Below are 17,603 nucleotides of genomic sequence, written 5' to 3' on the forward strand. Positions count from 1 at the left end.
TGGGAATAGGAGTGTTTAGCGTCTAAGTTTAATTAAAGTTTTAAACTTTCAGGAGTGCTTTCTTAAATCCACTCTCAGTCTTTCCCACTTTCAGGGTGTGATTTGGAGTTGCTTCTGAAAATGTCATTCCAAAGGCTAAATGTGTCATAATAAAAGGATGGGCTTACTGAAGGAGTGAGTTTGAGTTCTGATCTCTCCCGATCTCCTTGTTCAAAGAACTCACTGGTTACAAGTTCAGCCACCTGGAACATATAAATATGTAATTTATGGTTATGTGTAATTTATCATAAGACTCAGAAGTTATTTCTGCCTTACGTGTATGGTGATTATCTTCAACATAGATAATAATTCAAAAAGCTTTTGAAGGAGTACATTAACCTTTTCCGTTTCAACATATTATAGAACTTAATCAATGAAACTGATTTCCTTTTAATCAGAAGAACTTGTGCAGGGTATCTTCAGATGCCTGCCAGTAGATGATCTCTGACCGTGCAGATTCCATATTCCCAATGAGGCATGGGGTTGCCAGCTTCAAAGTAGGAAATGTTCTTATTATAGAAAAATGAGGCAAATAATCCCTAATCATAATTTCTGTTTCCATATTATAATATACTTGCAATATTTTTGCTAACCTTTGGTTGTTTCAACCCAGATTCTTTATTTTGTTGCACACTTTTATCTTAGCTTGGCTTCATTGGCCATCCCCCAAACTCCTTAACTGCCTCACCCTATCAATAATTGTGTGGACTCTGGAGAGGATAACCCCAGGGCACACCTCTGCTTCTTACTGTAGCAATTAGTTAAGGGGCAGGACTAATGCTAGATTCACTGTTCATACCAGTTTTTTTGTTTTGTTTTGTTTTTTACAGTGTGTCATGATACAGTTTGAAGAATGTTGATTTGGTCTTCAGCTATGTACTAAAAGTATTAATTTATGGTAGGTTCTAGTTGGTACAAGCAAATGGTAGAGATTTTTCCAGAGTAAGGACTTCTATTTTTTTTCACTTTTCATCTATTAGCATGGATGATCAGAAGTTGATGATTGATCATTGTTAAGCTACAGAGAAGCTTCTCCAAGCCCTGTGCTTCTAATGATAGCTTATGGGAAGCATAATGATATAACAGGTAAGTGTTAAACAGGTATTTTCAACAATACTAAGGAACAAGATCTAGGAAATCTCTCAGATGAACTGGCTGGATTTACAAAATTTGGATGAGCAGAAAACAAAATTTCAGAAAAGTTGAAGGCAAGAAGGTCTAGATCCCCCGACCAGTTTTTCCTCTATTCCAGGATCTTATGAAGATGAGATTCATGGTCTGGAAAAGGCTAGAATGGTTTAATTTTTGGTCAAGTGGATAGAATCAACATAATTTACCTAAGTGTATCTCTCAAGAGATTTTGTCCACCATAAATCATAACCATTGATAAAACATAAAAACATCTCTATCTCTTACACACACACACACACACACACACACACACACGCACACACCCTGAGAATAGCAAGTATGTAGCTCATATGTAAAGAAACAGAATATCTAGTCAGCCCAGATTTTAAACATTTCTTATAAGGAATATGGGTACCTTTAAAGAATTCAATAGCATAAAATTAGTTGGAGCTGGCTCAATTTTTCTAGGGCCTGATTCACTTCTCTCTCTAGTCTCTGCCACATTAGCACTCCAGGCCTCTCTTTCTGTCTCTGGCCTTCCTTTAAAAAAGAAATGGTCCCCTAAGGGCCTGGCCTCATTTATTCAGTCCCCAGAACACTACCTCAGATTGCTCTGAGGTGGGTCTTTTGCACTAAAGAATACAAATGTGCACATCAGGTCACCCCCAGGTAGGAGTCCTACACAGGTCTATCACCCTGGAAAGCAAAGAAATTAAAATACAATCCTGTCCTTGATCTTTCTAAAGTGGTCCTGGGTATCTCCCCTGTGCTTCTTTCACAGTTCAACTTGTATCACTGTTTCATTTGTACTTAAAAACCCAATCAGGAACATTAAGTGGCTCCTAATTGAATTTTTTATTAAAGAAGGAAATTGAGATGCTAATCAGGCCTGGGGGGGGGTGTCACTGGGAAAACCCACATGCTTAGAGTCATGTTTGTGAGGAAGTAAAACTGGAATAGACACCAGTAAAAAAACCCATTTTGCAAGGAAATTTAAAAATATCAACCTCTAGGAAATTAGAAATATATTTATATTTTTAAAAGAAGGTTCTATTGTTTTTGTCCAAATGTTTCCTAAAATCATAGAAGTATGTTTTTGAAAATGTTTTAACCTATTCAATTTGGAGACAAACACAAATGAGATCTCCAGTTTAGAGCTGTGGCATGATTTCTGATGCAAGTGTTTGGAAAAACATGGTTTTGTGCTTTATTTCCCCAAACTCTTGAGTTTTTTCTGCACTGATCAGCAGAACTTCACATCCTAAAAATAAAATACTATTTACATCAATGACCAAGAGACCGGCCAATAGGCCTCCCAAGTTGGTCTACAACATCAATGCAGAACCTTTTTTTCTTGTTAAGTACTTTGTCCTGTCCCTTTCCCACTCCCAAGTGGGCTACTGCTCCTTTAGTTGTTGACATGCATTTCACTGGGGTTTCTGAAAGTCCCGGCATATCATACATCATCCCACTCTCTTTCCAATCTTCCCTATTTTCCCCCTGGTCCCCTGAATTTTCTTCTGCTCTCTACCCCTCCACTTCTTTCCATCCCAATTCAAGAGGCCACCCCACTACTACAGTTTTTCCTGATACCTGGAAGATACCTATCTCTTCTCTGGTCCAGACTTTACCATAGGGGAGGCTTCCCACACTGGGGAAGTGAAGGGTGGGCAGAGATATAGAAATACGCTACTCAACCAAGCAAATTCCTCCCTGTTTTATGTAACTTCAAGTGTGAAGTTGAAAACCAAAATGAAAACCAAAGTTCAATTGGAGGAGAGCTATTTATTGGAGAACTTTATAGGAAATCTGCATTGGACTGTGATAGGAACAAGAAATAAACTTTTCTTTGAGTAAAGCAACTGAAATTTGAGAATATACTTGTTATTGCAGCAAAGCCTAGCCTAGTTTTGACTCACACAAAAAAATGGTATGGAAATGAGGTGCGTTCTTTTTAGAAAGAAAGAAAAAGAAGGAAGAAAAATAAAAAGACCCTAAAATATGTAGCATCAGCTTAGGGGACATGTATAAAACAGTGAGGAAACGGCTGTTGGAGGCTGTTAAGGATGACACCCATGGTACACAGTGGCAAAATATTTTGTACAATTCTCTTTGAAATAAAGCAAATAATATATCTAATGAACTTATAGCCTTAGGGGAAGATACTGGAAAACAAAATGTTGGTAGCATGTGAGAATTGCTATTGACTGTGTTTTGCTAAGTATTGTAAGAAGTGAGCTCCGAAAAGGATTGGCAGGTTTACAACCAGGAATGAAAGGGAAAGGAGAGAGTCACAAATTCAGAGTCTTCATCTTCAGGGATGGAAGACAGAGCTGCTTTTTAACCCCAGAGTGTAAAAATAAAAATTGAGATATGTTTTGAATGACAAAGGCTGATCAAGACCCAGCCTTACAACTAGAATCAAAGGTATGGCCAGTGCACCCACAGTTAAAAACTGAATGAATTAGGCGGTACATAGGATATTCCTTCAATTGGACAAATGGCCCAGAGAAATCATTAGGCCCTGAATACTAGGAACTGGATCATGAAAGAGGAAGAAAGAGTACATATGCTAATTTTCTTTGTTCTTTAATACAAGGAAGCAAAGAGAGCATATCTAAGAAGTCTGTCTAGAATGGAACTGTGGATGTGGTTATTGGCAAATGGAAGTGACTAGGATCAAAGACATAAGAAGCTGACTAAATGTTTAAGAGAGTTTGGTGCCAAAACCCCCCTAAGACTGTGACTACTTAAAACTTAAAACAAGTCTTGGGTCCTCAATCTTCTTTAGGTGGGAAACAGGCTGAGAAAACTGCCTGGCCATTGGATACAGCCAAGGAAGGCAATGGAAAAGGAATAATGTCCCAGGGTAGATCTAAGGGCCATGGACAATGATGACTGGGCAGCGTCTCCCAGAGAATCAGGGTCTACCACAGAGTGGATGGCCTTCCAGTGAATGCCCAGTGGGATTTTGGAATTGCCGTGGCCTCCTAACTGCCAAATATTGGTCATCTCTTCCCCTTCTGAATGGGAGTGTTGTAATGAGTGTTTTGTGGTTTGAGTGTAAGTCAAATGCTGTGTTTGGGGTGTGTGTAGGTCTTTAATTTGCATCCAGACCTGATGTGGAGACTGGCATAGATCACCCAGAGATCCTGGACTTGAGCTTGATACCATGACTCTTGGGGCATTTGGGTCATCTCCCTTGGGGACAGGATGAGTATATTTTGCCTGAGGAAGGAGAGTGAATCACATTTTTGGTGATTAGAAGGGCAAACTGTGGTAATCACGTTTTCATCAACTATTTCTGGCTTTCTACGTTCTGGGCACAGGAAAGGATTTTAATTCCTGGTTGGGTGGGGTCTTGTGACAAGTTCTGGCCAATGAATTTCTGGGGATTTATTTGCATTTATTTGCCAGTGCAAGACATGCTAGGGCCTCTGTCGGAATGATCCAAATGGTAGCTGCTCCCTCAGTCGCAGTCCAAAATGAGGAATGGTACCAAGCTGGTCCTGGATGCACATGTTCATAAGCAGTGTGTTGTGTTAAGCCACTGAGGCTGAGGGATAACAGCCCATTCTGCTGACACACTGGCATCATTTAAAAATGCCAACTGGTATATCTGGTATAAGAAAGAGTAGAAGTGCTGTAAAGAACGAAGGCTTTGTAGCCTACTCTGTTGGGATTTGAATACCTAGCTCTATCAACTTACTAGGTGTATCACCTCAAGCTACTTATCTTTTCTAGGCTTCATTTTCCCCATTTGTGAAATAGGGGTAATAACTGTATAAGTTTCCCAGCGTTGCCAGAAATGACCACAACTTGGTGGCTTAAAGCAATAAGGAATCTGTTCTCTCATAGTTCTGGAGGTTGGCAGGTCAACATCAGTTCACTGGACAGCAATCAAGGTTTTGCCAAGGCCGAGCTTGCTCTGGAGCCTCTAAGGGAGAATCTGTCCTTTGCCTCTTCTACTTTCTGGCAGTTACCAGCTTTCCCTTGTTTGTGGCCACATCACTCTACTCTCTGCCTTCTCTTCACATCCTCTTTCCCTATTCTGAATGTGTAATCTCCCAGTGTCTCTCTCTCTCTCTCTCTCTTAGGAGGACACCTGTCATTGAATTTAGGTCTCACCTGGATAATCCAGGATAATGATGGCCCTTAACTTAATCACATCAGCAAATACCCTTTTTCCTTCTAAGGCAATGTTTACAGGTTCCAGAAATTAGCATCCAATATCTTTCAGTTGCCATTATTCAGCCTACTAGACTAACTATACCTAAATCAAAGTTGGAGGATTAAATGATATAATACATATAAAGGAGTCATTTAAAATTAGATATTTAGTCAATAAATATTAGTTATTTATTGTTATATGAGTCTACTTTATTTTCCTTAAAATGGTGAGACTTAAGATACCAAGTTACTATTTTAGACCCCACACAGTAGGTGTGCCACATGAAAATTAAAAAAGAGTTTAATCTCCAAATACTATCAGTAATCAAGGATCTTAAATTGTGTGGTTACTGGCTTGAAACCTGTTCTTGCTCTAAACTAACACTTTTAGCAGTAAGACCAGATAGATGGTAAAGGCACCATTTTTGGGGGGTACAAATTAAATTTGGATATTACACACTTTGGCCACCATGATTTCATCTCCAAATAGTCTTTAAATAAAAAGAAAATTTCCTTTTGACCTCCTTGGTTTGTTTTTTTCTTTTTTTTCTTTTTCTTTTTTTTTCCTGAGAAAAAAGTGGACCTTGTGCTAAAACACGATTACCTATTTAAAAACACTATTTTTGAAACTCTTGCCTTAGGAAATGGTCAATGCGTTATTTGGATTTAGAGTGTTAAAATCTTACAGAGTCAGAAATACTATTATTCAGTGGAAGCACGTTAAAGAAAGGCTGTGCAATAAACTATGTCGTGCCCAAGCCTCCCGCTATTTTTTACACCATGTTAATACTGATGCAAATTGACTAGGGTTTCAGTGCCTGGGAGTCTGGGCTCTGGGACTATTGTCCCCCCCCCCCCCCCCGCCCCCCTCCCGCAGTTCCTCCTCTGCTGAGCCCTGCCATTAATCACCACTTGCCTGTCTCGAGATCTCCCATGGTTTGGTCACGGCTCCAAGGTCACAGGCTGTCATTAACATTGATCTGAAAAACAGAACCAAACAAAACAGCCTGAATAATCTTTTGTTGCATTCCGAAACAATCCCGTCCTGGATACACAAATAAATAAAATGGGACTAAGGCCGACTCACATGTCTTTCCCTCAACAAGGGAAGCACTGTTTACCGTCCCCATGTTTAGTTAGCATCTCCGTCTTGTGGCCACACTGCTTAGGAAGACAAAGCTCACACACACCCTCCGGTGCCCTTTTGTTATGTCTGCAGCAGATCAAGGAAGGCAAAGCACTACTTTCTCTGTACCTGAGCTAAGCAAGTTCTGCGTAAACTAATCTCTAATGGACGGATGGACAATGCTTTTTATTCTTAACTATCAGCAAGGGAATCAGTATATGATGCCACATACACAGCTGATAAATCTCTTTACCAACTTATCACTGATTGATGGGAATGGACGGAAACCTATAGCAGAAGGCAAGGCGCTTGCCACCATAGGAGCTCCTTCATTGTCACCTGCCTTACAGAGCTCAGATTTACTGGGAGAGCCACAGTGTTTCACTCCAGTTTATTACCTGGCTGCAGCCCTGTTTTGTCAGCATTATGAAGAAGAAACATATTCAGCTAAGCTTTCATTAATTTGAGCACATAAGAAAGCACAGAAACATCTGAACCAGATTTTGGGGGGACAGATTTCTACTGGGTTTAACTAGAATCCATCCAACCATGGATATAAGAACGCAGGGAACAACTGAAATTGTGGATAACTCTGGTGCTTATAATTTGATGTGGTGGGAAGCGGGAAAAACAAGGCACACTCCTTGTCCAAAATTTGCTTTCTTTGTGCTAAAGCCAGCAGTATGTGATGAAAAGCAATGAAGGATTGGAATTGGGAGACCACATCTTGATTGGCTCCTTTTGGAAGAAAGGGGTGTGCTGTTAGAGGTCAGAGGGCTGTCCTGATGTCGGGTGTCAACATTTCATACTCAAATGCCTTGGAAACATGTCGCTTCCCAGATGGCAGAGCATGCCTAGATGCTAGTGGGGTTTGTGTCACTTCTCCGGGCAACTCCTCCAGGGAACAGGGCAGAGTAGCCGGTAACAATAGGTCATTCAGAGCCACCAGGCACAATGGTGTCAGAACCCCCCTCCAGGAGTCACGTAACGTCTAATCCCAAGCATCCCTGTGTTAAGCACTATGCGGAACAACAAATCAGAGCATTCTTCATATTTGATCTTTTGTAACAAGCAGTCTAGTGTTTTCCTCCCTCTGTACAAAGTGCTTTACCAACTAACTACTAACTTAATGAATCTTCTGAACCCACTGGTAGGGGTCATTATTCCTATTTTTTAATGTGTTTTCTTATTTATGTAATATTTATTTATTTTGAGAGAGAGAAAGAGTGTGCAAGAGAGTGAGGCAGGGACGGGGAAGGGGCAGAGAGAGAGGGAAAGAGAGAATCCCAAGCAGGCTCCACACTGTCAGCACAGACCTGATATGGGGCTCGAACCCACAAACTGTGAGATCATGACCTGAGCCCAAATCAAGAGTTGGATGCTTAACTGACTGAGCCACCCAGGTGCCCCAAGTAGGGGCCATCATTCCTATTTCATGGAGAGGTAAATGATTAAAGATTAAGTAACTTTCCCAAAGTGAGTAAGTATTCAGGATTCTGTGATTATCAATAAGATACCATGGGGCACCTGGGTGGCTCATTCTGACTTTGGCTTAGGTCATGATCTTGCAGCTGGTGGGTTCAAGCCCCCTGTCGGGCTCTGTGCTGACAGCTCAGAGCCTGGAGCCTGCTTCGGATTCTGTGTCTCCCTCTCTCTCTGCCCCTCCCTTGCTCATGCTCTGTGTCTCTCTCTGTCAAAAATAAATAAACATTAAAAAAAATCAAAATAAATAATAATAATAAAAAAAAGACACCAGACCCCCTCTTGTTACACCCTGATGCTTCTCACTTTACATTCTGCTGGTACCAGAGTGAGACAAGGCATTGGACTTTTCAATCTCTCTCCAGAGTATCTGATACTTGCACCATTTTTTTATTCATACTTCTCCTCCATATGCCAAATTATTTCAACAATAATCTTGTGGTAATCATTATTTTCTCAATTTGTTTTCTAATTTTAAAACAATTAGCAGGGGCGCCTGGGTGGCTCAGTTGGTTAAGCGTCTGATTATTGATTTCAGCTCAGGTCATGATCTCACGGGTTGTGAGTTTGAGCCCCACGTCGGGCTCTGCACTGACAGTGTGGAGCTTGCTTGGGATTCTCTCTCTCCCTCTCTCTCTCTCTGCCTCTCCCCCACTCACGCTTTCTTTCTGAAAATAAACTTTAAAAAAAGAAAAAAGAAGACAACGAATAAATTTTAATTTAAAAATATTCATATTCAGTAAAATAGTTCACATATGAACTGAATTTCGCATTTACCAAACAAAAATCACACTTCGCACTTCGCCCTCTGTTTCACTATTTTAAATTTGAAACACAAATAAAAAGTCCAAATAGTCAACGTAAAATAACAGAAGTGAAGTAACTCCAGTTGTTTTTTATCCTTGCCATTACTGTGCTACCCTTGTCGGATATGCTGTTTAAAAGCAGGACTGTGAAACTCTGCAGGGTCAGAAACATGAACTATCTCCAGAGCAAGCGCAAAAGGCTCTGAAGCATCAGGAACTTGCACTAAGGTGTGGACTGCGTCCACCTGTGTCAGGGGCTGGTTAGATAATGGGGCACTTTTACACTTAGCTTACATGTACGAGATATGTACGACTATAGGTAAGTAATAATGTGCTAATTGGGAGCTTTCATAGCAATTATTCTGATACTCAGCAGTAGTCTCAGCAACTGTTTAGAACCTATGCCAACAAAAGATTTTTCTCAGGGAGAAGTAGCTTATCATTGACATTGTTTAGACTGCAGGCACATGGTGGTGATAAAAAGCAGGCCAACTTTTAGTTGGTTTTATTACTATTTTGAAATTCTCTAAGACAGTGTTCCCCTAGAGCCCCCCGGCCCTTTCTGCACACAGACTCTAACCATGAAATGGGGTGGGGGGAGAGGCAAAGATGGGGGCCAGTGGTGAGCTCCTGGAGCACCTGTTCCACATACTGAGCTTCCAAATAAGATTTTTCTTACATTTGGGATTCCCAACCAAAAAAAGTTTGAAAACCTCTGCAGGATAACACCCAGGTGGAGATGTGGAATGGGCACTGGCATTTTAGGAGTTGTGCTCAAAAGAGAGGCCAGGCTCGAGACATGGGGTGGGAGTCATTTGAGCAGAGATGGTACTTAAAGCCACAAGCATGCATGCTGAGGAAAGTAAAAACAGGTCCTTGGAGGTCCTTACATTTTAGGGGGACAGGGGAGGAGGAAGGGCTGAAGAAGAACAAAGAGGAGAAGCAGGAGTCAGAAGAAAGCAGAAAATCTGGAAGAGCTTGGCTTTGCAGAATCCAAGGCAGGAGAGAGATTTAAGAAAGGAAAGGCCAGGGCAATTAGGGGTGTGACAAGATCAAGGAAGAGAACAAAGACCCTACGATTTGATCCTTGGGAGGTGACTGGTGACTTTCAAAAGGAGCAAAAATCACATTTCATAGACCCAATTCCTCAGTAGAAGAATGGCTAACTACTCTGTGGTAAATCCATACTTTGGAGAACTATGCAACAGTAAAAGATAATGACATTTGGACATGGAAGAAATTCCAAGGCATATAGTTGAGTGAACAAGCAAGTTCAGACTGAGATATAAATATATAACTTATGTTAAAACAAACAAATCCACACTACACAGTATTTTTCCTTAGAATATACACATATATAAATGCTTTGGAAATGTTGGAAAGGATACAACAAATTGTGTAGCTATATGTCAGTATGGGACATGGGAGTGAAGCCCAGGGGGGGTCTGGGGGCCTGTCATATTTTGTTACAGAAAAATATATCCCTGTAATTACTTGTGGAACTAAAAATTATTTAAAAAGAAAAACACTGCCTTCTGAGAAGTTAGGAGGAGTGTGAATCAAGTGTGCAATTGAAGGGAAGAAGGGGGCATTGATTGGACTTTGAGAAGAAGGCAGATTTGAGGGATGAATTTTCTTTTTCCCCCTGAGGAGTTAGAAGAATATCTTTAGGCCTAGAATGATCATGACGGAAAAACAGATTCTGAAAATGCAAGCAATTAAATGCAACGTAAATGAGTATAATCGATATAGCAAGTTCAGGAGTCAGGGGCGGGGGGCAGCCAGGAGGAGGCAGAGGGAACAGAGTTAGGACACAAGGGAAGAGCTAGTTTAGGACACAAGGAAGGGTCCCCCTCCTTCTCTGTACAGGAAGAAGAAAAAGGTCTGTAAAGATAGCAGAAAGAAATATCACTGTGGGAGGGGAGAAGGCCTCTGGAAAGTATGAAGAGTGGTCCTGGGCAGAGGGAGGGGCAGGCAGCCCTGTGTTCTGAAGCTGGAGGGGGCTGGGGGCAGGGCTTGCATGGCAGGTATGGGGCAGCCACGATAGGGGTGGTGCTCTGGGTGATTCTAGCAGTTGTGGAGCAGATACAGCGAGCCCACAGTCCTGGCCTCACGAAATTTTCCAGAAATACAAGCTTGGCACAGGAATAAGACAGCAGAAGTCTCGGGGTGAGTGAGGTAGGGACAGTGGAGGGACAGGATATGAGAAAAAGAGTAGTGCCTAGCTGTCTGGATGGCTACAGTCAGGGGGTTCAAACGTGCCACGTAAGGATAGTGGTTTGCTGCTGTCTTTTCTAAACAATTAGGAAGAAGTCCAGTGAAAAGTGTAGAACAGACTCCTTATTTCTGCCACCAACATGGTTCCAACTGGTTTTCTGTGTATAACATCTGTTGTCTCTAAAGAAAAACAAAAGTTCATTCGCCATTTTGTTTTTGGTAATGATGTTTTCTAAGGTTCAAAAATCCTCTCTCTCCTCAACTTACATACTCTGCTTCCCCAGGAAAAACAGGAAGTCACAGCTTGCTGAAACTGAATCAATTTGAACACCATTTTCTAATTCTGAAGGCAAATTTATGGTGAGGGGGCAAAAATATAATGAATTAGAAGATGGAAAGACACCCTACCTTTTCTCTAATTATTCAACTACTCTCTGAATGTAAGCTAAGATTTGTTACTTCAAAAATCATTGTGTGCCCTTAGCACTGTCAGAAAAGCATGACTAAATCTTCAGATAATGAAAAAACACATAAACAAGAGCTGCTTCTTACCGAAATATATCACGATGGTTTTTGATGTTCCAATCATATTCTCCTTTACTGACAAGTTCAAAGAATTCAGTTCTCCTCCTGCACAAAATCAAATGAAGGAAGAAAGAAAAAAATCTGGAATGAAATTTCTCAGTCTGCGGGGTGACATAAACACATTTATGGGAAAATATAAGATCACCTGAACCAAGTAACTTAATATTTGAAATCATGAGGCTAAAGCACTATCAAAATAAATCACTTTTTAAAAAATGTTGAGGCTTCAAGAAAAAGCCACAATCATTTCTGAATGCATTTACAACACAGGAAATCATTGAGCCATAAAACAGAAAACAATGTGGCCCGGCATTTAGGATTACTTGCTGTGAAGTCCTTGTGACACTTACCCGAAGTCAGAGGAGGGAGGCAAGGACAAATAAAAAGCAGGAACAATTTTGGAATACCCTTTTATCATTCAACATGGAACTGAGCTGTATGAGGATCTCAGATAAGATAAACTCCCTGGTAGTAAATTCAGGGCAAATACTTTTTTTCTAGGGTAGAAAATAACTATTTCAGCATTTCAGTGCTTAAATACATAGTCTGTGGAGTCAGAAATACCTGTGTTTAAACAGTGGCTCAGTCACCTACTTGCTGTGCAAATTGGTAAGTTACTTAAACCCTCTGAGCCTCAATTTCCAAATCTCTAACATGGGAATCATATTTGTTAACTCACAGGGTTATTGTGAGGGTTAAATGCAAAGCAGTTAGCATAGTGTCTGCACGTGCTAAGTCTGGATGCACACACACACATACACACACACACACATGGATACACATTTGGAGTTATATAGATACAGAAAAGACAAGAACAGGATATTCTCAAGTTGTGAAAATACAGGTGATTTCTTTTTATTTTCACAACTTTCCTTTAATCTAGTTTTAGAACTTTTCTTTTTTATAGTGAAAAAGGAAAAAAAGGAAGACATTAACATTTTGATTCCTTAAGAGTAATTTCCCAAGGTTTCACCTTCTTGGCACTTTCTCCTGAAATACTGTCTAAAAGATCCTGACACACAGCTTCCCAGAGTCCATCCCATGTGGAGGTACTCCACCTAAAGGGATTCCCTGGCCAACTGGGTTGGAGAAATGCTGCCTATAATCTACTTCCCTGGGAGATTCACCACCCAGAGCTTTTGAGACCTCTGAGAAATACTGACAGAAAATCCTGTCGGGGCACCCCAACCGACTGTTGGCTCAGTTGATTAAGCATCAGACTTCGGCTCAGGTCATGATCTCACCGTTTGTGAGTTTGAGCCCTGCATCAGGCTCTGTGCTAGTAGCTCAGAGCCTGGAGCCTGCTTCAGATTCTGTGTCTCCCTCTTTCTCTGCCTCTCTTCCATTCGCTCTCTCTCTCTCTCTTTCGAAATTAAAAATAAACATTAAAAAAATAATAATAAAAGAAAATCCTGTTTAAGCTTCCTTGACCACAGAATTCTATCGTACTGACGTTTCAAGAAGTACACTTTGGAAAATACAACCATGTCTTTCATGGTAGAAATCAGAGTAGGATCTTAGACATTTAGCACTGACCCATTATATTCTGGGGACAAAGAACATAATGCTGGATGCAGTTGGTTCCTTGTTTCTGATGTGGGGTGCCTATCACCAGCTGCCCAACCGTATAGACTTCTTGTCATCTGGTCAGACTTAACTACTCAATTTACCCGAAAGGAGGCAGGTCAGGAAGACAAACATGTGGCTCTCTTATTTGAGACACACAGACAGGTCTTCGATTTACCCCTTCAAGTGGATACAGGTCAGGGCCACACCACAGTGTAGGATAATCTCCACAACAACCTCATAGCAATGGTCAGAGATGGCATTGCACAGTGATATGGAAGGGCCCGGCCACTCCCCTCCCCTTTGGGTGTTCAGTGTGTGTCTATCTTTTCTTTCTATAACTTCACCATCTTCTTCATTTGCCTGCTCCCTTCTCTATGGCCACAGTCATGCCACAGTCTGTTCAGTGACAGACTATACACTGAAAGAGAAAGGGAGGTGGTAGAATGCAAAGAACCCAAGTCTGGACTCACACTGACCTGGGTCTAATGCTGACTGTCACTTACTAGCTGTGTGGCCCAGGGCAAGTGATTCCACATTGCTGAGCCTCAGTTTCCAGCTTTGTGGTGAGAATTTGAGATGAGGTGTGTTACGCACTTGACTCTAGTAGATACCCAATACCTGACGGCTGTGGTTAATATGTAAATAATATTAATAGTATTACTGACAATAATAAAATACAATGGACTAATCGTACTACATGAAACTGAAGAGGTCAGCTAGTTCTCTTTTCTCACTGAATGAAGACTAGTCTTCCTTTGAATTATTGTGGAGCAGAAAGTTTGGTTCAGCCACTATTTCTTGAACACCTGCTCTGTGCCAACTCTTAAGGCTTTAGAGACACAAGACATAGATGGAATCTTTAGACATCTCTGAATTCAGCAGGGGCAATCAACAAATAAATAGGAACTTCCCTTCTAATGTGATACCAATACTACTAATGATGCTGGGACTAGAGTGAGGTAAGAGAGGCACTCACTTTGGGCGCAAAATTTAAGTGGGTGCCCAAAAGCTCAGTTATCAAGCTAAACAATATTTTAATACAATATTTAAAACAACATAAATGCAGGAAAAATCCATGATGAATAAAGTATTAGGATTTTAAATTTTTTAACATTTATTTATTATTGAGATACAGAGAGAGACAGAGCATGAGCAGGGAAGGGGCCGAGAGATGGGGAGACACAGAATCCAAAGCAGGCTCCAGACTCTGAGCTGTCAGCACAGAGCCCAACGCAGGGCTCGAACTCACAAACCGCGAAATCATGACCTGAGCTGAAGTCGGACACTTAACGACGGAACCACCCAGGCGCCCCTAAAGTATCAGGATTTTAAATAGGCTCTGACACTGCATGTGCATGACCTGCTCCCACTCCTGGTCCCCCCACCCCCACCCCCACAGCGTGAGGTTAACATTTATTGGGCCCTTACTACTTTGGTCACTTACTACCCACATGACTGACCTCAAGTAGGTTACTTAGCCTCTCTGGGTTTCAATTTTCTTATTAGTAGGAGGAATAGTAACGGGATCTGTCTTGTAGGGTTGGTATAAGGATTAGATAAAATGATTTATGTAAAACACTTAGCAGAGAGCCTGGCACATAGTAGATACCCAATAAGGATTAGCTAGTTATTAAGCTCGAAAGGGTTGAGTTAACTGGTCCAAGGTTGCACAACTGGTGAGTGGCACTGCTGGGATACAAAAGCAATGTGTTGAAATATCAGTTTCCCTGAGTGACAAGGGTGTCCTGGGGCACAGAGGAAGGCACTGAGCTTTGCTTGGAGGGTTGTGGAAAATCATGAAAGTCTTTCTGAAAGAGCTTGCCTATCATCATCCTTGTTGTCATGTGTACCTGATGTCACTTCAATCCGCTGAGTTATTCTAAGAAATCACTAGAAGGCAGACTCTGTGAGGACAAGGGCCTGGCCTCTTTTCTTCACTCCTGGATCCCCGGTGTCTACAACAATGCCTGATGTGTAGGAGTAAGTAGCTCAATAAATATTTGTTGAAGTGATGAATGAATGAAAATGATTCCCTCAGAAACCTATTCATTTTATAAAATAACTCTCCAGCCACTGGTTTCACCTCGATTCTAATGGTATAGGACTATTCACAGTTGCCATTTGGAGAGATTGAGATAAGAGAGCAACATAAAATTGATCCAAGGAAAGCTCTGTTAGATTCTTGAGGACTAGATTCCTACCAGACCAAGAGGCCAACAAAACACGTTGTGGGAAATTTAAGAACATCATTCCAATCTGATGTCTGACCCTCCTGCCACTGATACTGTTTTATCTGCTGAGAGTATGCTCAGTATATGATACATAACATCTCTGATGCAAAATGGAGACATATTACCTAGGCGGCTAACTCAATGCAGAAAAGAATTTTTTTAAAATGCAAATCTGTGACAGAGCAACTGAACAAAACTGTAAGGGTAAATTTCCCAGCTATGGAAACCATAATAGCCAGAGTTGCTGGTGTGAAAGCCTTAAATCAACTGAACCCAAAATAGGTTATAGGCTTCACATCACATTATAACAAAATTAGATTCCATTGCATCAGGACAAAAGGGATTATCCACGATCCCTGGGGGATGGTGGGTAGAGGAGAGGTGGGAAGAATCTGTAGGGCAAGGAAAAATGTGGCATACTAATTTTATTTTTCCTCCACTGCCTAAAGTATGGCTATTTCTTGATTATTTATTCTGGCCTCCCAAGGTTTGACTATGACCTCAGAAGGTAATAGGACTTTCTGCACACCATAGTTTTGTTAAGTTTAGTCACTGGTGGAACCATGTATATCATACATCGGGTAATATGTTTGGTTACACAAATAGTCATATGCTTTAAAGTTGAAAACAAAATACATTTAGAAAATTTTTAAGTTTCTGAAAATTAACTAGTTTGAAAGATCAGGAGATCGGTTAAATCATTTTCCTAAGGCTGCAAAAAGGATTTTGAAGTAATGATATGCAAAGATGACATGACAAGTTTATTATTAATGCTTAAAATGTTTTAAGAGGTATGAAAATTTCACACCAGAGATAGAAAATGTATCCACCTCTCCACCATCCGGCCCCAAAATAAAGATTTCCCCGTCCCGTCGAGGCCCCTGAGCATCTCTGTACTCTTGCTTTTGCCTCCCTCCCGCCCGTCACAAGATGGCTATTTTCTAAATTTTGTATGAATCATCTTCACATACATCCTTATAATTTTACTAGGTAAACTATCCAAAGTATTGCTCTGTGTATTTTAAAACTGTATAAATGGTATCATTGTAGTCTATGTATTCTTCAGCAACTTGCTTTTCTTGATCAATGTTTGTGACATTCACCCATGTTGTTATGTAGAGTTTTAGGCCATTCCTTTTTAATCCTATGTGGTTATTCCATGTATTATTAAACCACTATTTATTTATGTATTTCCTGATGATGAAGGTTTAGATTGTTTCCTTTTTTTTTTTTTTGCTATTACATAGTCCATATACTGCTGCTATGAACATCCTTATACATGTCTCCTTGTGAATTTGTGTGCATTTTCTCTCTCTCTGCCTCTCTCTATATGTGTGCACACACACACAAGCATGCATATATACACTTGCTGGGTCACAGAGTGACTTTGTTTTCTATATGTGAGTTTTCACTATAATTATAGACTGTTAGAGGTATACAGGTACCTTTGAGAAACGTGCTGTTTCTCTCATGTTTTACGTGAGCAAACTATAAGGTGAAGGAAGGTGATTCTGGTGAAGGAAGGTGATTTTTCCAGGGTCCCATGGCAGTTATGGGCAGGTCTAGGTAGATTCTAGGCCCCCAGCCTCCCAGTTCTGGCCTCTGAGATCATCTTTGTAAACTGGGTGACGCATGAGCCCTGTGGACCAGATAGTCTTGCATGCTGAGACAGCCCTCATGAGATGTAATGGCCTTGCAGCCTGCTGTGCCAAGGAAGTGCCAAATACCAAGCACCAAGCCAGGCACCAGACAGAGATCCTTCCATCATCAACAAGGGGATGCTCCACAGAAAAGCTGCAAATGGCCCAGGCCAAGTTGGTGGTTCACACTCCAGGTGGGGTGTATTTCTGACCTTCTCCTTAGCGATGATCATTACAAAGCAACAATGTGAAATCCACTGACTGTGCTTTTGAGAAATGAATTTGCCCACACAGCTGCTCCTTTCAGCATCTATATGTGTGTGAGTATACAGATTATACAGACTCAGCAGCATGAGCATATGTGAAACTGTTAGAAATATGAGCACTTTTAAAAACATAGGACTCCTAAAACGAACATTTGAAAATCTACAAAGTTATATAATACTCCCTGGATCCAGACTCTTCTGTCATGAGGAGCGATATCATTAACTTCTCAAGCAGATCATTGGGAACCTTGGTTTTCAAGGACAATGGCAAATACCTCAGCTAGTGAAAAGCAACTTACTGGAAAATCTCATTTATAATCAGATATGTTTTTATTAGGCTT

General features: G+C 40.9%; 1 protein-coding gene across 5 annotated transcripts in view; it reads right to left on the reverse strand.

Moving 5' to 3' along the window:
* Positions 1 to 17,603, reverse strand: part of PDE11A (phosphodiesterase 11A) — a 406,615-nt gene that overhangs the window by 37,020 nt on the left and 351,992 nt on the right. For 4 of the 5 annotated variants that reach the window (XM_053215318.1, XM_053215319.1, XM_027055428.2 and 1 more), the window contains exons 16-18: positions 11,524 to 11,601; positions 6,257 to 6,320; positions 168 to 242 (exon numbers count right to left, since the gene is read on the reverse strand). In XM_053215318.1, the coding sequence (XP_053071293.1) occupies positions 168 to 242; positions 6,257 to 6,320; positions 11,524 to 11,601 (217 nt within the window). Of the gene's footprint in view, positions 1 to 167; positions 243 to 6,256; positions 6,321 to 11,523; positions 11,602 to 17,603 lie in introns of those variants that run through there. The other variant, XR_003418780.2, reaches the window with a different exon arrangement.

This window comes from Acinonyx jubatus, chromosome C1, assembly GCF_027475565.1.
Source record: "Acinonyx jubatus isolate Ajub_Pintada_27869175 chromosome C1, VMU_Ajub_asm_v1.0, whole genome shotgun sequence".
NCBI lineage: Eukaryota > Metazoa > Chordata > Mammalia > Carnivora > Felidae > Acinonyx > Acinonyx jubatus.